A 22942-nucleotide genomic window follows, 5' to 3' on the forward strand; every position below is an offset into this window, starting at 1 on the left:
ACACCGACATACATACCCCGACATTGATTAAAACAACCATGTGAGACCAAAACATCTACAGTAAGCTCAACCAACCAACCAAAGCTGAATAAATGCAGTTACTGCTTGCCTGTGGGAAATACATGGAAAACACCTTTAATGATTTCAAATTCCCTCCAGCAGAGGGCAGCAGAATTCTGTATTCAGTGTATTGTGTAGCTGTGTCTTATGTTCCAGGTTTGATTTTGACAGCAAATTTAGATTTTAGTTTTAGTCATTATAGTCTCTTGAATAGTTTTCATTTAGTTTTAGTCACATTTTAGTCACCTGGAATGTCTTAGTATTAGTCTAGTTTTAGTCGACTTAATATCATAAGATTTTATATTCTGATAGTAATCATTGCCATAGAGTGTTGAGTAAGATGAGTCCCAGTGTCTCTCCGGCTCTTTATTAAAGAGGAAAAAACAACAACAAAAAAAACATGTTCAGGTAGGCAACAAGCCGACAACATTTCAACCAATCCAGGAGAGAGTAGCCATTTATCAGGTACATTTTTAGCATCATTCGCAAAACCGAAAGGGTTGCGTAAAGACCCGCCCCCCGTCTGCCTCTGATTGCCCCCCCTCCTACTAGTAGTAGGGAGGGCTTTTAAAAAGGCATTGAATTCAAGAGTATGATTATGAAATAATCATATTAATAATCGTATTGTGTTGTTTACTTCTATATGCTGACAGCCACCATTATCCAGGTGTGCTTGTGTTTTCTTTGGTATGGTTCATGGTAACTGACCATGATACTGACATAATACTGACATGATACTGACCTTGATACTGAAATGATACTGACAATGACCATGCTAGTGACATAATACTGACCATGACCTGAAGAAATGATTGGAGGCTGCGAGGCAGCCATTGTGTTGCAATGTTGCAAACGACATGATTGCTGCTTTATTTGATAGGTAGCCTATAAAGGACAAATCTGACTGACTTGAGTTGAAGCCATGTGCACATCAAAGGAATGCTGATAAGAAGGGGAGCAATAAGAAGGGAAGGGAGAGAGAAGGGATGACAGAATGGGTGTGCATAACCCCCACAGGCTGACATTTGGAAGTGGTAAAGTGAGGGTTTGAAGAGAGAGAGAGAGAGAGTTTATGTATGACGGGAGAGATGAGGTCCTAAAAGGTTAGCCTGGCCAACGTCAAGAGGAAAGAAGAAGCGAAGAGGTAGCCTTTCAATTGTCTGCCCTCCTATATCTGAGGTGCTCACACTCTCCTCTTGACACTGTCTGGGACACAGAAAGACAAGAGTGAGAGCAGTGTTGATTTCGTTGACTAATACCATGACAACAAATGTTCGTCGACTACCTTTTTTCACTGACGAAAACTAAATGGAAACTAAGCTATGATGACTAAGACTAAATATATTGACAACTTCGTCAACAAATAACAACTAGACTAAAATGTTAGGAAGGGACTGGTGGACAAGAGATCCAGTATATGTAATTTTGCTCTTGGTTGCATGCTGAAAATGCCAATCTACAAGCTCACAACGCGTCGCGTGCGACGCCTTGTCGACCTCAGTCGACTAAATCAACTGAAGATTTAGTCGACTAAAACTAGACAAACACTAAAACATTCCAGGTGACTGAAATGTGACTAAAACTAAAAAAAGAGACTATGACTAAAACTAAAATCTAAATTTGCTGTCAAAATCAACACTGAGTGAGAGACGGCAAGGGAAAGGATGTTGTATATACAGTAGGGTGAATGAAAAGGAAGAAAGAACATAACAGGTTTAATGAAAGAGGGCAACCAGGGAGGGAAGAGAATGAGTTTGAGGAGTGGGAGAAAGAAGTGGAGAGAGGAGGATGATGGGAAATTGAGGAGTTCCTCCACTTTAATTTCCTCCCTGTTTGTTCAGGGTGGGTGGAGGGTTAGAGGTGCTTTCTCTCACTTCTTGTTTTCTCTCTCTCTAATACAGTCTGTCTCTATATCTAGCTCACATACATCTCTCATGCTCTCTTTCTCGCTCATTGTCCCTCTGTCTCTGTCTCTTTCTCATATCCATGCTCTCATGTTTTCTCTCTCTCTCTCTCTCTCTCTCTCTCTCTCTCTCTCTCTCTCTCTCTCTCTCTCTTAGCCAGTCACGCACTCAGTCACATCACATGTCTCTCTCTCAGAGGAATCAGAAACACAGGAAGCTGCTCACTCACTCAGAAAACTACCAGATGAAAAATTGTTCTCTTCTCTTCTTGCCTTGTTTTCTTTCTCAGCTCTCTGCTTAATCTGTGGAGTATTTTATATTTTATTTTTGGAGCATGAAATGTGACCTCCTTAAGATTGCGTGAAATTATTTGATATTGGTCTACCTGAAGAGTTCAGTAGTGTGTCTTTGTTCTGTTGTGGAAGTTACTCTCTAAAACAACAGTGATAACTTGAGATGAGGTCTAGTTCCACGGAGGGCAAACCTGTCGCTTCTCAACAATGCAACGTGAGTGAAAATACGACGATTTGTTCCATTCACGCATTTGTTTTTAAGTATGTATGTGTTTTTCAAGATAATTTACTGCCCTCTGTGATTGTGAGCTTTATTGTGCTTTTGATGACTTCATAAACATTGTACAACCCAGAGACGAGGGCAGTATTTCTGTTACATATAAGATTTAAGTATTTGCATTACTTTTGAGTATTTTATCATTTGCATGATTTGACAGGCCTATAGAAAGGCTCTTGTTGGTATATTGTTGTTTTTCAAAATATACAAACTTAAAGGTATATTCAGTGATTTCGCTTCATTCAAATATCACTTATTTTTTCTTTTTATTTGGATAAGCCTCCCTACTATAGAGTGTGCTGACCATATAAGGAGTTCCTCCCTGTCCCCAGTGAGCCCCTGGGGTCAAAAAACCCTAGTTTCAGTTTTGGTGGTGGGTGGCAAAGCCTTCATCCAATCAGGATGAGAGGGGCCTTCCTCCAATCATGTGTGGGGGCGGGCCTTGGTGCACATGCTGTTGCACTTCCCCCCACTGTAGAGCGTGTGCATGTGCACATTTTGTTACCGGGGCAGACTGGGTGGTTTTCCAAATCACCCAAATCACTGAATGCTCCTTTAAAGAACCAAAGGCAAACAATCAGTAAATCACAGTTACACTAACATCTACCCCAAATAGCATGGCAGCAATAGTATTTAGAGTTAACCACTTAAACTCTAGGCTATATATCAGTTGAATGGGAACCTCAGGCCTCAGGGGTCCATACCTCAATTTTTTCCTTCTTTGCCAAAGATAGCTTACAGTATGACGTGACATGTTGTGAGTTTGTAGAATGGCTAATTTCACCAAATGTTTGCCTTTTTTGCAGAATGTTCGGCTATTATGACATGCCCAGAAAAGGAATGGTAGGATAATGTTAATGTTAATATTGGTCATTTCGGTGTGTGAGAACCAACACGTTCATAGTCTTAGGAACGGAGTCTGTATCTTTGTAGCTTGTCGTGCATGAGGAGGTTCTGGGCTACTTATGAAATGAACCCACTCCAGCTCACATCACCTGACAAGAGATTAAAACATCCAGTTGAGCACATTGAGTACATCAGTGGTTGTAGAGCACTGTTTCCCAAACAATGGGATTTTGGGAACCATTTGTGGGTCACGGACACATTTTTGTGAGTCCCTATATTTTTGGTTTCCTATATTTTTAGTTTTTAATTATTCTTTTATTATTATCCAAAATCATTCCCCCAAAAAAGCAACATTTTTCTTTAATTCAAAGAAAATGCAAAAGAAAAATCTAAGAAATTCCATACATTTGAAAGCAGATGTTTAAGAAGTGGTGAAAATAGCTCACATCGCGCCGCGATCTCATTTCTCTTTTGGGTCACGGGCTAAAAAGTTTGGGATACGACCCCCCAGCCAGGGGACCATTACTTAGCCCACCAATTACCAGGGTTCTCTTTCGTAACATGCATTTATTATTGTTATTTTCATCGCTGTATAAGTGGACACGCGTCCAAATGTAATCTCACATAATGCAATCACCTAATGTAATCAAAAATGGTTAAGAACATTAATGATGTAACATGTCCCACATTTTTGGAATGTGTAGCGCTACAGGTCATTTTTTCCATTCACTGCAGTTGCAGATAGATATGTCAGAGCGTGGGAATCCAAAGGTTCATGTGTTTGATCTGGCTGCCCCTATAGGTTAGTGTCAAAGTGTCCCTGAGCAAGATACTCAACCCCTAACTGCTCCTGATGAGCATTTTGGTGTCTTCTTGCATGGTTTCCTCCGCCATCGGTGTGTGAATGGGTGGATTAACGCATGTTTTCAAGTGCTTTGGATAAAGGTGCTATAGAAATGTACCATTGACGTACAGCAAAGGTGTGTTTGAATTAAATACATTCTTTGTGTACTTATTATTGTTGTGTGGTAATGAGTTATAGTTTGGTGTATTTTTGAGGACCTATTGTACAGGTGCTTGCTAGCAGGTCACATGAGCTGTAGAGATGTTCCGTTCATTTTCCAGTTCCCTTAATTTCAGAAAACAATTCAAAGTTCCTGACCAGTTTTATTTAGAGGCCTTTTTGAAGTACAGTAGTACAGAAGTACAGTACATTCTGTAATTATCACTTTTCTCATAAAGCTGTTATTACCGTATGCTTCACTATAATCTAATATAGACCAATAGCTAAATAAGTCTCCACCACGTTGTAGATGCTGCTACAGGATGTTTGTACTTTAATAAAATGAGATGAGACATATGGTCTTATTGAACTGTGCATAAGACCAGATCTGGCATATTCATAGAACACAGACTACTAGGGACAGGCGGTTTCACCACCTGTCACAGACTCACGGCACATACTAGGAGGTAGCAGAGAGTACATTAGAGGTTTGGTTTATGATGCTGTATTATACAGTGCAACCAGGTCTGTGAAACCATGATATAAAGCTATGAATGAATGAATGAATGAATGAATGAATGAATTAATTAATCTTTATTTTTGTGTCTTGTCGTTAAGACCCATCTCTTACGGGATTATAAGACACCAAACACATAAATAAACAATATCACATTCACTTCCCACACAGAAGCTACACAAAGTATTTGATTAAAACAAATTAAAAAATCACACCTGTGTGAAGTAAGTGGTGCAACTCCGTGTGGGGGTCCCCGGGGGGTCCCCGGAACTTCCAGACCCGCAGGAATGCGCCCAGTGTGCCGGCCCGGTTCCGGCGAGCTGCCCCGCGTCCGAAACGGTCGAGAAATTACAGAGTTACCGTGTGGGGGTCCCCGGGAACATCCAGACCCCCAGTAATGCGCCCAGGGGTCCGGGTCGGTTCCGGCGAGCCGCCCCGCGTCCGAAACGGTTGAGAAATTATGAATGAGTTACCGCGTGGGGGTCCCCATGTGGGTCCCTCTACTGTACTGTCACTGTACTGTACTTTCACACCTGAAATCATCATATATACAGTTAATATGTATGTGTGTGTTAGGCTGCACAACAGTGACACTTGGTTTTGAAAACCAAATAAAATAATAATAATAAATACGAAAGCTACAAAAAAAAGAAATTGGTTCCTCCCCACTAGTGGGTGTCTCTGGGCCTCACATCGAAGACTAGTGGCATATAGAGAATAGAGTCATATCTTGTTGTCATCCATCTTGTTGCTGTACAACATTAAATAATGACTTTGCGAAGAGGAGGTTCATTGCATAAAAATATCTTTAGAAAATAACTTGATGCCCACTATGATAAAACGGTTATATAAGTCATACTAACATTCATGTTAAGAAGTCTTTTTGCCAACGGGTCATTCCAGCGTTTGTCCAACTCTAAACAGAACCAGCTGCTCAAAAAGGAATGCTACTCCTAGCGCCCAGGGATAGTTCAGGAAAGAAGTTGCCAGAAATGATATTTATTAGTTTGTTTAAATACATAACATTTGCATTTCCAGTACATTTCGAATGCCTAAATATTTTTTTTGAAAATTTGAAAGATTACTGTAGGACCATAAAAAAATAAACTGTAGTTATATATATAATGGGACTGATCGAGGGTAGCTACTGGGACGTAAGTCGGGACTTGATCACCCCGGCTGGGTCACCTGAGTGAGGGGTATGATGTTGGGAGACCCGAAACCCCGATGACCTTGGGATACATCACTAAGGATACGTCCCAGGTGCATCCATGTATGTATGTATGTATTTTGTTTTAGGGTTGTCCGGATCGGGTGATCGGAAATCGGGGCCAATCACGTCATTTTCAAATGATCGGAATTGGATCGGGAGCCAAAAAACGTGATCGGGACATCCCTAGTATCAATATTATATATCCATATCATGATATTAGACTGGAAATTGTCTTTGATTTGGGATATTGTACTATTGTGATATGGCATGAATGTGTTCTATAATATAAATATCGGATCGGGAAAAATCGGTATCGGCAGATGCTCACAATCAAATGATCGGAATCCGATCGAGAGCAAAAAAACTTCACCGGGACATCCCTAATATATATATATATATATATATAACGACATCCACTAAAGTCCACACAGTATCTGCTTTACCAAAAAATGTGCCAATTTTTTTTGCCGACAGCATAATTGGAGCAGAAATCTTGCAGCGTGTACTCCGTGTAGTAGCCCTTATAGGGTCAGGTAAAAGTCCTCTCCAGCAAGACCTCTCCAGCAGTAATTTCCTGTTCTTATCAAAATCCATTTAATTAGCTTTTACAACACTCCCCTCTGCCTCCCTCTCGTTGTTTTCACTGCTATTTATATCTCACTCACTCCCGCTGTGAGCCTCCCTGCTTCTGGGAGTCCACTGAGTTCATGTGGATGGGGTTGTCTTTGCATTTGTGCATTTGTGCATTTGTGCGTGCGTGCGTGCGTGCGTGCGTGCGTGCGTGCGTGCGTGCGTGCGTGCGTGCGTGCGTGCGTGCGTGCGTGCGTGCGTGCGAAGGCCAAACGTCCCCACAAGTATAGTATAATTTGAGAAATAGACATTACTGTGAGGACAATTTTCCTGGTCCTCATAAGAGAAATTATTGATTTGTGGATACAAATAGCCGATCTACACCAAACTTCTAAATGCCTAACCCTGAATAGCCATCCTAAAATTCAGACTATACATACAGTTGTACAAGTGAGTGGTTTTCAACCCTTTTCATATCAAGGCCCATAATTTATTCAGCATTTGAGCCATGGACCACCATTTGATGACATTTAGCCTCTCAGACCCAAAACTAAAGAATATTTTGTTGTCATTGGATACGATTTTGTCCACAATTCCATGCTGTATCGATGTGGTACCATTAGGAGAGATAACAGGCAATTGTTCATCAAAATGACAATTCTTCTTCCACATTATCTAATGTGTGTAGACTTCTTGTAAATTAAGTAATGCAGATGTTTAACAATAATTTAACTCTTGCGAGTGTAAAATGAAACAAAATGGACGTCCATTTGGTTTAAGATCTATTAAGGGTCCATTTGGTTACCAACTCTCCATCATTTACAGTAGCTGGTTGAAAACCACTTTTGTAAGTGACTCACTACTGTTAGTGAGTGAGCGGGATTATCCGTGTGCATGTGAAGCCTGACTTATGTCGTATGACGGTTTCACGTCCTGAAAATAATCACAGACATGCGATGGACTATAAATTAAACATGAGCGTCCTCGTGCACTGAGTGCCTGTGGAGCGTGGCTGCCGTGCCAACGGAATTGCATAAATCCACATAAATATTCCATTCAATATTTATATCTCAGACTCTTTCCTACTGTATACTGGAAATCTCACGTTATTTAATCCTCCTTTGTTGCTCTCTTTCCTCACTTTGGTGGCAATCCATTTTACTGAAGACATCATGACTTTAGCTGCACCTGCCCCACGCACGCACGCACGCACGCACGCACGCACGCACGCACGCACGCACGCACGCACGCACGCACGCACACACACTCACGCACACAATGCTGTCTATTTTCTACCTTTCTCAACAGAAGTAGGTCACTCGGCCTCGTCACATGCACAACAAATAGCATTTTCTGCTTATTGTGAATTTGCTTGCTAAATAGTTTTGGTGACATTCTCTCTTGTGCATAGACAGCAATTCTCTAGAACAGTGGTTTTCAACCTTTTTCATATCAAGGTCCATTATTGATTCTGCATTTGATCCACGGACCACCATTTGATGAGTTTTAGCCTCTCAAACCCAAAACGTAGAAATATTTTATTGTCATTGGATACGATTTTGTACTTCCATGCTGTGTTGATGTGGTACCATAGGAGAGACAACAGGCAAACATTGATCAAAATATAAATTCTTGTCTTTAATTGTGTAGACTTCTTGTAAATTAAGTAAGTTAAGCAGATGTCTAACAATGATGTAACTGTTGAGAGCTTAAAATGAAATTTAATTTTGCACTGTTAAGAGTTAAAGATCTATAAGGGTCCATTTGGTTAACAACTCTCCATCATTTTGTTGGGGACCACTGGTGGTCCCTGGACTACTGGTTGAGAACCTCTGCTCTAGTCTAGAATATGACTGCACTGTACTTGATGGAGAGAGAGAGTGAGACAGAGAGGGGGAATGTAGATAGTTTTTATTGCCACAGTGGGGGAGCTTTATGTATCATTTTCTCTCTCTCTCTCTCGCTCTCTCTCTCTCGCTGTCCTTGCCCATCCAAGCTACTTCGGCAGATATCTGAAGCATTAGCCCTCCTGTATAACACAGATTCGTTATGATATGCTTCTAGCTGAGTGCTGGAATACAAATGGAGGTCATGGCCCTGGTTCCTTTGAAACACTGCTGTGTTATGAAGGCCTGCTGTCTATGGACTGTCTGAGAGAGCCACTTCAGCTACAAAAACACCGCGCTTTTGTTCTGTCTTGTGTCCTTCAACCCTGGCTTCAACCCTGGCTGATTCATTAATAATATGTACAGTTTTCACAGATTTACACACTCACAATGCAAGAAAGCTGAGAGTGTAGAGCCAAATACCCCAAATCTCGGCCACTCGCTCACTCATACTCGGTCACGGTCACGCATGGTGGTGTTACGGTGAAATCTGTGACCTGCTGAAATATGTCACAATCGTGTTGACATCACATAATGTCAGTGTCCGAACATAAATCATTGCAGTTTGTTCATTAGCAGAGTTCAACCTAGCAGTATTTAGGCCACGTATTTAAAGACTTCCATGTAAGTTGTGTGAAGTCCACAAGATGGTCACATATTTCACCATAATTTTCCATGCTGCAGTGACCGTGACGGTGTTGGGTGAAATCAACCCTCAACGTCTTCTCACAGACATATGGGAGGGGATGGGGGAGGGTTTTTTCCTTACTGGGCGGGGTTTTTCCTTTTCTTTTACATGACTTGGGCGAGAGTCTAGAATAGCATGCCTTGTTAGGCAATAGACTTTCAATCCATACCTCCTGGGTTGAGTGGGTTCGAATTCTGCTCATATAATATTTTTGTCCTCTGCATGTACATCACAGTATCAGCTTTATTGTCACATCAAAGGTTTTCGTGCATAGTTCCCATCGTATCGTTATTCCATAGAGAAAAAGAAAGGGAAGGATAAGAGGGGGGGGGGGCAACTGGGAAAGGAGATAAGACAAGAAAACAAGACACAAAGGACTTTGTAAGTGACTTCACTGTTGGGTGACTTCAGACTTGTAAAAATACCTCAGGTCAGACAGAGAACCTCGGGTCACTGTTGGGTGACTTATAAAAATACCTCAGGTCAGAGAACCTCAGGTCACTGTTGGGTGACTTATAAAAATACCTCAGGTCAGAGAACCTCAGGTCACTGTCGGGTGACTTGTAAAAATACCTCAGGTCAGAGAACCTCAGGTCACTGTCGGGTGACTTGTAAAAATACCTCAGGTCAGAGAACCTCAGGTCACTGTCGGGTGACTTGTAAAAATACCTCAGGTCAGAGAACCTCAGGTCACTGTCGGGTGACTTGTAAAAATACCTCAGGTCAGACAGAGAACCTCAGGTCACTGTTGGGTGACTTGTAAAAATACCTCAGGTCAGAGAACCTCAGGTCACTGTTGGGTGACTTATAAAAAAGGTCACTGCTAAAATAGCCTTAGCCGATTTTTCTTCCGGTTCAGGAGTCGTGAATTTTGTCTCCTTCAAAATAAAATCTCCTTCAAAATAACATTGTGGCACTGGGGGCTATTTGGTTAAATAGTCTTGGCATAAAATGAGTTTTAAGGCGCTAGAAAAACACAAGTGCATTGTACATGGGATTAAGGTGCAATGTTTTTTAAGTTCTATGTTTGTCTTTCACCAGCAGCATCCTGCAGGGTTGGAGGACATCAGCCCCAGTGAGGAGGCGACAGACACAGAGGACAACGAGGAGGAAGATCTGGGCGTCCAGGATGACCAGCGGAGTATCATCCTGCATCTGCTCTCCCAGCTCAAACTGGGCATGGACCTCACACGGGTGAGGCAGCTAGCACTGTTGCTGCACAAGAAGGTCCTGGGTCAGTACAGTACAGTACAGTACAGTACAGTACAGTACAGTACAGTACCAGTAAGACGCCTGAGGGCGAGAAGCACTGGTCATATATGGAGCGTATCTTGAGTGTACAGGGTGTGATGAGGTCAGTAGATCGGCTATTTTCAGCAAGAGAAATAAACATGTCATTACGACGTCATCAAGGCCCGCCTAAAATCTTATGATATTTAGTCGACTAAAAATAGACACTAAAACACTAAAACATTCCAAGTGACTAAAATGTGACTGAAACTAAATGAAAACTATTCAAGAGACTATGACTAAAACTAAAATCTAAATTTGCTGCCAAAAACAGTACAGTACAGTACAGTACAGTACAGTACAGTAATAATAATAATAATAATAATAAACTTTATTTATAAAGCGCTTTTCGAAAACAATGTTTACAAAGTGCTTTACAGTGTCAAAGGATTAACAACAATCTAATGAAAATGCATAAAAATAGACAGTGTAAGACAATAATAGAACCGAAGCATATACAGTACATACATGGACATGAAAGAAAAAAGAGCAATATGATGAATCTAAGGAAAGGCTTTAGTGTACAAATATGTTTTCAAATGTGATTTGAACGTTGACACATAGTTAGCTAGCCTTAGAGCGAGAGGTAGGTCATTCCAGAGTCTGGGTGCCTGGGCAGTACCAACAGCACCACTCACTTCAGACAGGTCTGATTTTTATACAACAAATCAAGGTGAAATAATTCTAATAGCTCCTCTATACTCCTTTTAATCAATTCATAATTTTTATACTTGTCGAACAATTGTGACATACTATACAAAAATAGTGAAACGGATTTTTATTAAAATCAATGATGTTTTAGTTAGTTCAACTGTTGCGCCCCTACTACTAAGTTGTACAGTTCGTCTTGCGAATGTACTTCATTTCCGTGCTTTGTGTGTAAAAGGTGGTGCTGCCTACCTTCATCCTGGAGAAGCGCTCCCTGCTGGAGATGTACGCCAACTTCATGGCCCACCCCGACATGTTTCTGTCCATCACCGCCGGCGCCACGGCCGAGGAGCGCATCGTCCGCTTCGTGGAGTATTACCTGACCGCGTTCCACGAGGGCCGCAAGGGAGCCGTGGCCAAGAAGCCCTACAACCCCGTGCTCGGAGAGACATTCCACTGTTCCTGGGAAGTGTCTCGGGACAGAGTGAAGCCCTCCTCGTCGGCCAGGTCCAACCAGGGGTCCGCCAGGGAGCCGGACAGGGGCCCCCCCAACAACGACTCCCCGCAGGGCGAGAGAGGCGACCCCCCGGGGGGGTGCTACAGGGTGTGCTTTGTAGGGGAGCAGGTGTCTCACCACCCACCCGTCTCTGGCTTCTACTGCGAGTGCAAGGAGAGGAGCATGTGTGTCAACGCTCATGTTTGGACCAAGAGCAAGTTCATGGGAATGTCTATAGGAGTGTCCATGGTGGGAGAAGGTAAGCCGAGAGACGCAGCACACAAGGCCACCAAACTAATCATGATAACAGCATCCATTAAGGTGTCCAAAGGTAACCATGCCCTTGGTTATGGGGAGGAGGCTTTCCGTCTTAGTATTTTGATTTTTCTTTGTTTTAACATCATTAATGGAACTTGTAGGTAGGATTCTGTTCAAGCAAAACTGCACAATTCACGTACTTGTTGGTTCTTTGTGATATTGGTTGAATTTGGTTGTTTACTAGGGTGCATAGATTTATTTGATTTTTTGATTTATTTGTGTGTGTGTGTGTGTGTGTGTGTGTGTGTGTGTGTGTGTGTGTGTGTGTGTGTGTGTGTGTGTGTGTGTGTGTGTGTGTGTGTGTGTGTGTGTGTGTGTGTGTGTGTGTGTGTGTGTGTGTGTGTGTGTGTGTGTGTGTGTGTGTGTGTGTGTGTGTGTGTGTGTGATGTTTTTTAGACCTTAGTGTCAACCTCATCCCACTTGATCTAAATGCTTCATTTTGAGCCCTGAAGGCAGTCACTATCAGCATTTTGTACAGTACATGTTGCAAGCTGTCAGCTGCATTTTGTAAAAGGAGCTCAAAGAATCCACTGAACAAACGGTTTCTGACTGTTAATAGGATTTGTACTCCTCCCAGCTAAGGTTTGAGTTGCAGTCTGGGTAGAGCTGACTGGCACAGTGTGCTCTACTGCTAGAATGAGACGTCTCTGGTGGCAATCAATAAGCCAGCCTTCTCAATCATCAGCATTTGGGGCGGCTGTAGCTGAGTTGTTAGAGAGGCCATCTGGGAATGGGAAGGTCACTGGTTCAACGGACCCTCGCCTCGGCTGACCCAGCCGCTGGGTTGAAGTGTCCCTGAACAAGACAATTAAACCCTAACTGCTCCATGGAGGCTGTATTAACAGCCCCACAGGAACGCGCCCAGGGGGCCGGGCCGGTTCCAGCGTGCCGCCCCGCGTCCGAAACGGTTGAGAAATGACAGTTACCGTGTGGGGGTCCCTCTGCTGTACCCTCTACTGTACTGTACTGTACTGTCACTGTACTGTACTGGCACACCCGAAATCATCATATATACAGTGTGTTTGTGTGTGCGTTAGGTTGCGCACAGGTAATGAAAAACAACCATGCTATTTTTGTGCTCAGACCCACCCAGCCAGCCACCCACCCACACACATAGCTCCATAAGGGAGTGGTTGCACCACTCAAAAAACATCCTGTTGTGTTAGACGGTCCTCCACTGTCCAGTCGCTAGTCTCGTTAGATTACCTCCCTCTCGATAGTGTTGTGGCTATTGTTAGCTGCTAACCACACATTCACAACAACATCCGGTCCGTCGGTAAAAGTGGTCCGGGCGCTATAAACGATGGGCACATTTTATTAATGGATTAAATAACCCCGGGCCCTTAAGGTGTTAATGGTGTGTGCAAAATGTACTCGGCAAATACCGCCGTAGGCAGGCACGATTATTATTCTAAAATGCTACTGTATGTACACTATTCTGAGCTGAGATACATAGTCCATGAACTTGATTGAACCTGTATGTACAGACTGGTCTTACAGTATCTCTGACTGTCGGTTGGTGTCTCATGGCGCAGCATTCATGGCCAATTTTGCTGATAATAATAGGTGCTATAAACACTATTGAATGAGTGACGAGAGCAGTAATGGAAAGTGGGTACGGTACATGGTGCAGGCTGACACCACATCCTCTCGAGACTGACTGTTTCAATTCAAAGGAAAAGAGGGCGCTGTTTTTGAAGGGCACTAGCCCCTCCTATGCCCAGCTTTGTGTGTGCGCTTAAAAAGTGAACATACCTGTAAAAAGTGAGGACAGAAAAGTGAGGACGCCAAAAGTGATTGGTCGGAATGGGATGATGTATGATGATAAGAGCGCCCCTCTCACTTCACACAAGTGTGATTTCTCCTTTATTTTTTGACGATGGGTTCTCACTCAGATTGATGTGGATGTTACCTGTCTGGGTTAATTTTGAGGGGCCTCCTATGTCCAGCTTTTGGTGTGCGAAACACAAACATTGTCCTAACACAAACATTGACGACGAATGAGAACGAATTCTGGCAGGCATGTCCCGATCACGTTTTTTTGTTCTCGATCCGATTCCGATCATTTGAAAATGACGTGATCGGCCCCCGATTTCCGATCACGTGATCAGATCGGGACAACCCTATAGAGCGTCGCAGTCCCGCCTCCTACCCTGGACCAGGAAATGATTCTCCGTTCATTTTCCTCATAGACATTTCAGAAAGTATTTATTTAAAGACGTTTACGCCGCGGACAAAGCCAACTCGAGTCGTGACAAATCATGACAAAAACACAATTTTTTGGGCCGAACAAATAATTAGAAATAAGAAAAAAACGGCAGGTTACAAGACTTTCTTTGTTGTTTTTCTTCTTTGTAATTATTTGTTTGGTCCAAAATATTGTTTGTGTTGTCATGAGTTGTCACGACTCGAGTTGGCTTTGTCCGCGGCGTAACCGTCTTTAAATAAATACTTTAAGAAATGTCTATGGGAAAAATGCATTGGGTTTCATTTCCTGGTCCATGGTAGGGGGCGGAACTGCGACGCTCTATAGCCAGAATGAGATGATGTATGATGATGTACCATGATAAGAGTGCCCCCTCACTTCACACAGGTGTGATTGTTGTTGTTATATGAACCTTTATTGTTGTTTTGCTGTTTCTCTGGAATCTGCTGAGACAGGCTCGTTGTATAAATAAAATCACAACTGTGTGAAGTGAGGGGCGCTCTTATCATCTTACATCATCATACATCATCTCATTCCGGCCAATCACAATTTGCGTCCTCCCCTTCGCCTTCAATGTTTGTGTTTATGCAATGTTTGTGTTTACACAAACACTCAAAACAGGCCATTCGTTATCAATGGCATTTCATGTTTGTGTTTGGACAAACAATGGCATTTCATATTTGTGTCGGGACAATGACGTAAAACTGGCCATGCATTGTCAATGGCATTTAATGTTTAATGTGTTAGGACAAAGTTTGTGCTTACACGCACCCTCAAAGCTGGACATAGGAGGGGCTAGCGCCCCACAAAAATGGTTGGAATCCAAATTGTAATGTGCACTATAGCAGACATGTGATGTCCACCCTCATGACTTTTACTAGGATTCAACTTGCCCACACAGGAATGATTAGTAATCCCAGAACACAGTGAGGCTCATTCAATGAGATTATGCCTGCTTCACATGAAAGCTGGGGTCCACACGGGACTACTTAACATTATATGACAATGACTGACTGCAGCTCTTAATATCCATGTATTCCGTCTATTGCTTCCATCTATTATATGGACTACAATGGTGCTCAAATCGGTCGCCCCGCAGGCGTTTTGCAGTGGTTGTGTTGTGAACGTGGTTCGATGTACAATACGAATGAACAGGCAGTTATGGTGTAAACATGGAATGAAGCAAAATAAAATCTCAAGACTGAACATGTAATGATGATGTTTTATGCCAACCAGCTGAAGAAATCAAAGAGTTGAGGCATTAAAGGTTGCCTTTATGACATTTGTGAGATCATTCGTGTTTCTACACACAAAGGAGACACCAGTGGCCTCCAATAAGATCTACACATTCTATACTGCTTATGCGCTTTTAGTGTACATCACAAGAAAGCACTCGTTCCAAATGGGTGGTGGTCCTTCATATTTCATGACTGTAAATAATGTGCATTGGGTGACAACCGCATTATGCAGAGTTTATTGTTATCAAGAGGGAATGTTGCATGCTGTAATTTGCTGTTCACCATAGAGCCCGTCAGGTTGTCGCGGACCCACCGGTTACCGATGTTTTGACCGATATTTTGTCAGAAAGTGCACCATTTTCGGATCAATTTCAAAACTTTTTTTTTGCTACAACTTGTGGGTTATTTTAACCAATTTATATTGGTTGACAAGAGGCATTGGCAGTGATATCTAATATCTGGCCTGCCCAAACATGCTTTCCGTGTTAGCCCAGCAGTCGAAATTTCGGGCCTGGTGCGTGACACCAGGGTTCATATCCCAGGTAGGTCATACATCTTATGGATCGCAGTTTAACAATTTAAAGTCTATTTACTATGTTGACCAGGGTCCCCCAGGGGTCTATATTAGGCCCCCTCCCCACTAAATCTCTCCCGCGACAATAGCCGACCTACAAGCTCACAATGATCATATTGCGATGCGCTGTGAGCTTGTAGATTGGCTATATTTGCCAAATGTCTGCCTCCAGGATAGGGATGCTAGGGTTCATGCTATGGTTAAATTAAAAACTAAAAGAAAAATGTAAAGAATGTAGTGTCCTACACAGTATGTCAATAACAGTGAATTTGTTTTGCTTGTTTCAATACACTTCTCCCACATGAGCTTGTCTCTGTTTGCACGCCTGCTGTGTTTTACAAGCAAATACTGATCATTTCTAACCGCCATTAGTCCTATAACCAACTTAGAGGCAGAATGCCAGACCCAATCAACTGATTGAATTATACTGCGTGCGACTGCAACAGTTGGTACATTCATAGATGTTCAGACAAATGGCAGCAGTGTGCTGTAGCCTCAGATACACACACCGTGGTAGAAGTAGGTCAGTGGTGCTCTGCCTGATGTCTCTCACCTGATCTGTCTCAGGGGTGAGAAATACAAATAAATGTTGTTCTTTTCAGTTTTCATCCACATGATTTGATTCTCTACTAGGGCTTTTTCAACGCTCGTCTTCAAATGATTCACGACAAGAATGGACTTTTCGTTCTAGTGTCTGTCACAGTTCAACAATATTTTAGATTGGCCATTGCTTATATGTATACATACATACATACATACATACATACATACATACATACATACATACATACATACATACATACATACATACATACATACATACGTACAGTACAGTATACAAATGTATACTGTATATGTATATAGTCGTGGCTGAATGGGTAGAGGGGAGGCCTGGGAAACAGAAGGTCCCAGGTTCGACTCCTGACCCCGGAAATTTGCTGAGGTGTCCCTGAGAAAGACTAAACCTCTAACATCATGCCAGTATCATGGTTAGTACGATGGTCAGTATCATGGTCAGTACCATTGTCAGTGTCATGTCAGCATCACCGTCAGTATCATGAAAAGCCTTGACAAACCTTGAAAGACTGTGAAAACAACACAGGTCTCAAACTGACCTGTGTTGACTGACATGTTGCTATTATGTGATCAACGCTGTGCTGCTGCTCCAAACATGACGTGACATGTAGTATGTCCTTGTGCCCCTGTCTCCTCCTAGGAGTCCTGTGTCTTCTGGAACATGATGAGGAGTACGTGTTCACGTTACCCTGTGCCTACGCGCGATCCATCCTCACCGTGCCCTGGGTGGAGCTGGGGGGGAAGGTCTCCATTAACTGTGTGAAGAGCGGATACTCTGCCGCAGTCACCTTCCACACCAAGCCTTTCTACGGAGGGAAGGTCCACAGGTCGGTCTGTCTCTCCAATGTGATGACTATGGTACCGACTATGGACGACTATGGTACTGACTACTGACTATGGTACTGACTATGGATCTAACTAATGTGTGAATTACTTAAAAACTCCCATGGCCACATTATCACCTGAAAAACGCTATTTGAAGTCAATATTCTTGCTGCCCCCAGCCCCTCCTCCTGTGCGTCAGATGCGCTACCTCGGATGGTTAGTAGATGGTATATAATTATATATGATATTTTCCACGTTTTGGGGGATTTTTTAGGGAAAAACTAGACGGGCCCAACAGGAATGTTCCCGAACTTCCCATAGCTTAGTGGGTAGGGAGACTGTCTGGTTAGCAGAAAATCAGTTGTTCGCCTACTGGCCTTTGTCTCTACGTGTTGATGTGTCCCTGAGCAAGATACCTGTACTAATAAACCCTAACAGCTTCCCATCTGGGCAGCCAACAGCTGGGTGAAGCCGAAAGTTTTTCACGTGTTTATGAGGTGACAAATGAGCTGCTGGGGGAAATTGAAATAAACAAGAATCGTATTCTTTTGTATGGACTGTCTCTACCTGAACCGTGCACCTGATACATTATTGTTGAACTACTCAACTGAGTGCTTGCTTCTTCTCTTTTCTTCAAACTACTTCATTAGACCCCTTGGTGTGGTTGTTATGTGCAATAATGTCTTCCCTTTGTATTTTGGGTTTCTTCCTGGAGGCTGATAGTCAAACGTGCCAATGAAAAAAAGTTTGTTCATGAAAAATGAATAACATTTTAAAAAACAGTGATATACTGCAGGGGTTCTCAACGTTTTGGCTGGGGATTGCCGGAAATGCTTTGGCCATGTCTCGAGACCCCCGCCCCCCCTCCCCACCATCAATACAAATGGACTGCAAAAATAACCTTAATAATAGAGAAAATATATCATAAATGAATACTGAATGAAATGAGGAGTTCTCAACCCACGGGTTGAGAACTCCTGATATACAGTAGTGACATATCACAATATCATCCCCTCCCCTAACCCCTCCCCCTTTATCATACAACAACATTTGTGGGTGCGGCTTCAGTTCAGGTGGATCACCACCCATCACCACCCACCAGGCAAACCAGGCATACTTAATGAACTGGTGGGCGTGTCTACATAAAACCAACATTTTAACAAATACTGTACACATTTTTGAAAAATAAAATAAAATAAAAATTCTTCCTCTTTATATAATAACTCATTGACTGCCATCCAGTGGAGGCTTAGGTGTAGTGCTTGTCCCATTAATAATACCTGATGATCATGTTTTATGGTGGGAAACAAAATCACGGCACTCCATCTTTCAATTCCCCCCTCCACAGGATTAACAAAGGTCTCCCTTTCCACACCTGCTTGACAGTCCTTACCTCTTTGCAGGGACGTGCACACATAGACATCAAAGGGGGCTTCAGCCCCTGCCCCTTTACCCGTCTGTAAAACAACTGCCCTTTCCATACCACGAATGTAGGGTGAAAGAAATGCAAATGCCACTCCTTTCCATGCCATACCGGAAGGCAGCATTTAGGAGAATTGCTCTCCTGAACTTGAACACCGTATTTTGCATTGAACACATTTGTTTAGAAATCCATGTCGTACACCGCATCTCCACTAGCTAAACAGTGCTGGTTGCGCCCCGGAAATAGCTGATCTACAAGCTCTCAACGTGTGTCAGTGCGACGCATTGTGAGCTTGTAGATCTGCTATTTTCGCTATTTTTGTCCAAAAGTGCCCCCTCTTACAGGATTTCAGCCCCTGCCCCTCTAACACTCTCTGCTCGTCCCTGCCTCTTTGTCTCTTTAGAGTGACGGCGGAGGTGAAGCACACCCCCACCAGCACCATAGTGTGTAAGGCCCAAGGGGAGTGGAACGGTACCTTGGAGTTCACCTACAGCAGCGGAGAGACCAAAGTGATCGACACAACCAAACTGCCAGTCATCAGGAAGAAACTGAGGCCTGTCGAGAAGCAGGGTCGGACAGAAGCCAGGTAAAACATTATGGTCTATGTACCTCATACTATATAGACGTATATAATTTGTAGGACCCCCTGTTTTTGATATGCATAATTTAGGCCATGGACCCCAATCTATTCTACACTGTAAAATCCTCATTGTTAATTGAACTCTGCTAGTGTACAAAACAAAATGGAACCACATTTTAACTCTTGGAGTTACGGATACGTAAGGGTCCATTTGGTTCACTCAACTATCAATAATATAGCTTTGGAGCCCTGGAACCACCATGGGAGTCCCCTGATATCACATTGAGAACCAGTGCTATACATGGTTTCATTCTATAAACAGTAACCCCTCTCTCTTCAGTATTCCAACCTCCTTTTAAATTTGATTACATACAGTAGATACATAAACACTTTTAACTACCAACTATTATACCTCACTATAAACTTTTCAGCAAGCAACACTGTCGTACAATGGAGTATAAATTAGGCTTCAGTAGCCGACATGCTCCCACGTGTACAAACCCTATTCAACACTTTAAAATCTAGCCAATCTTCCATCAACATCGCAATACAAAACGTGCATCTACACACAATTCAGAAACGACTCATTTGACTGCAGAGTAAATGAAAAATATCACACTCATGTGAAGTGAGGGACGCCTCACTTCTTTTAACAAACATTGTACTCTATGTTTGTTTAAAGTGCTCTAAACGAACATTAAGAAGTCCATAGACTTGGCTGCAACGTCTGTTTTAAGTGCTCTAAACCAGTGATTCTCAACCTGTGGTACGTGTACAGTACCACTGGTGGTACTTGAGCCCCCTCTGGTGGTACACAAAGGAGTCGCCCCAAAAAAAGAAGAAAGACAAAAGTGTAATGAAATATTTAGATTACACTATACAGGTAGTTCTTCATTCTGACCAAACAATTGGTTGAAATAGGCTCTCCAGCCATGCTGAAATGGGCATGACTTGACAGCACACCTAACTAGTCGTTAATAATAATTTGAGAACGGATTAATCACATTAGAAATATCATCAGTTGTGCTGATTAGTGATTCGATAGTGATTCGCGGAATATATCAAATTTCCCTCCTGTGTTAACTGCATAGCTGAATAGGATAGGGCAGGTCTACGCTCCTGAATTTTAACAGCAGTTATTATGGTGGTACTTGGATAGCCAGATATATTCTGAGGTGGTACTTATTACTGTTACCTTTACTGTATATAAAGGTTGAGGATCACTGCTCTAAACAAACATTAGAGAGTCCATAGACTTGGCTGCTTGGCTGCCACATGACGTCACACGAGGTGCTGTTTTATACGTCATTAAAAGTCCATAGACTTGACTGCCATTTGACGTAGGAAAGGTGCCCCTCAAAAAAGTCTAGGATGAAATAAATAAAATGTGCACTTGAATATATTAACCCCCCCCCTCCCAACAGCACCTCACCGCCACCCCCCTAAAACTATGTTTCCAGCGGCCACAGAAACACTATTCTACTACTAACGTCCTCTCTCTGCATAGAGGAAGTCCAGAAAATGAGCTGCACAAGCACAAAACTACACCCACACACACACACACACACACACACACACACACACACACACACACACACACACACACACACACACACACACACACACACACAGGCCTAACTCTTGTTAAAACACAAGTCAGGATACAAACTTATAATATAACCTCATTCACTTACTGTATCATTGTCAGATCGTGCCCAAGGTCTGTTCTGTCCAAAAATAGCCCACCGACAAGCTCACAAATCGTCACGAGACCTGTGATGCGCTGTGTGTGACCTTTAATTGTCGATCGGCCGTTTTCGTACGACGGAGCATACATTTTGACTGAATGTTAATGTGTACCTGATATCCACATGCCCTGTGTGTGTGTGCGTGTGTGTGTGTGTGTGTGTGTGTGTGTGTGTGTGTGTGCGTGTGTGCGTGTGTGCGTGTGTGCGTGCGTGCGTGCGTGCGTAGGCGGCTATGGCAACACGTCACCAAGTCCCTGAAGGAGGGGAACATCGACGACGCCACTGAGCACAAACATCGTCTGGAGGAACGCCAAAGAGCAGACGAGAGGCAGAGAGCGAAGGACAACTCACCCTGGATGCCCAAATACTTCACCAAAGAGGTACAGTACCTCACAAACTACAGCTAATGCAGTGCCAGAAATACAAACAGAAATAATGCATAAATAGGTCTTTCGCTTGTTATAGTACGCCGTCATTAATTATGGCAACATTTTACCATGTACAATATCAAGTGTTATTTTCCTTGACGGCAACATTGGGATATCAACATCAGCAAATGCGTGTTCATTCCGAAATCTGTGTTCCCAAATGAAACACGATGTCAATTTTAATGTTTAGTTCATTGACTATGACTCATGGTGTACTACTGGATATTTCTAAAGTGCACCAGTTTGTTTGATTTTTATAGTAATTACAAGATTTGCTATTTATTTATTCATTCTATTCTGGCTTTCAGGTGATAAACTCACCTTAAAATACTCATAAATGGATCTTTTCCCTAGGGAGGTATTTCGGCTAGATCTTTCTAACCAGTCTGTGCTTTGAAATACATGAACCCCTTGACAGCCTGACACTGTCATTTGACGGAAATAGCCAATCTATAAGCTCATAACTTATTGCATCGTGATTCATTGTGAGCTTGTAGATCTGCTATCTTTGCTGTGTCATTGTAAGAAGTATATAAATGAATCATACATACAATGTAATGGGCCTAGGCTATTTCTGCCTATAAACATATGCCCAAAATAGAACTGTGTTGGATTACCTATTTCAAGTGTTCAAGATATCATACCATGGCCGGCAGTACTCAAGTAGGCTATACAGTGGGCTGAGCCATTCTGTGATAAGCGTACAACTGTACAATGTAAATGTACAGATACGTTTGTTGTGCGTTCTGCAGGATAATCAAAACACAAGCCATGTATCTGTTCCCTTCTGTTTGTTAAAGGGAGAGGTCTGGATGTATAACAACCCACTGGGGAAGACTCCCTGACCCATGGACACTGAGCACACTGGTCTGATGGGAACGTACCCCAGGACCCATAGGACTGAGCAGAGAGGCCCTAATCCACAGACCTCAGATCAGCGCTATAGACTCTGACACCAGAGATCCACCGTGAGGAACAATGTGCCAAAGAGCGCCTCCACTGTAAAAAAAAAAAAAGATGTAGGGGGGTTATTGGGACAAATATACATTTTCTATAATAGTATTACTATACAAGTAGAGTATTTCTATTTTTCACCTTGCCAAGGCCTTTTTTGCACATGCACAGTTATGACACCGGTGTTTCCCCATGTCTTACAACTTGTTTTCAAACAGTTTATTTTTGGTACTGATCAATCAGGTCACACAGTATTATACTTTGTCGTACAAATCTTTCGCTCCAACGACCCCTGTCTCAAGGATTGTACGCCTAAGTATAATTAAGCGGCTCATTTATGCTCAAATTAGCAGCAGATATAGGGGCGACCAAACTCTTTGT

At 42.7% G+C, this 22942-nt stretch overlaps 1 protein-coding gene across 4 annotated transcripts in view; it reads left to right on the plus strand.

Moving 5' to 3' along the window:
* osbpl10a (oxysterol binding protein-like 10a) overlaps positions 1-22669 on the plus strand; it is a 105509-nt gene extending 82840 nt beyond the window's left edge. For 2 of the 4 annotated variants that reach the window (XM_079522255.1, XM_079522257.1), the window contains 6 exons: positions 10299-10451; positions 11434-11950; positions 17244-17430; positions 19255-19437; positions 21406-21559; positions 22408-22669. In XM_079522255.1, the coding sequence (XP_079378381.1) occupies positions 10299-10451; positions 11434-11950; positions 17244-17430; positions 19255-19437; positions 21406-21559; positions 22408-22452 (1239 nt within the window). In that variant the 3' untranslated portion in view covers positions 22453-22669. Of the gene's footprint in view, positions 1-10298; positions 10452-11433; positions 11951-17243; positions 17503-19254; positions 19438-21405; positions 21560-22407 lie in introns of those variants that run through there. The other 2 variants (XM_079522256.1, XM_079522258.1) reach the window with 2 other exon arrangements.
* The last annotated feature ends 273 nt before the right edge of the window (positions 22670-22942 follow it).

This window comes from Electrona antarctica (assembly GCF_951216825.1).
Source record: "Electrona antarctica genome assembly, chromosome: 15".
NCBI classification, from domain to species: domain Eukaryota; kingdom Metazoa; phylum Chordata; class Actinopteri; order Myctophiformes; family Myctophidae; genus Electrona; species Electrona antarctica.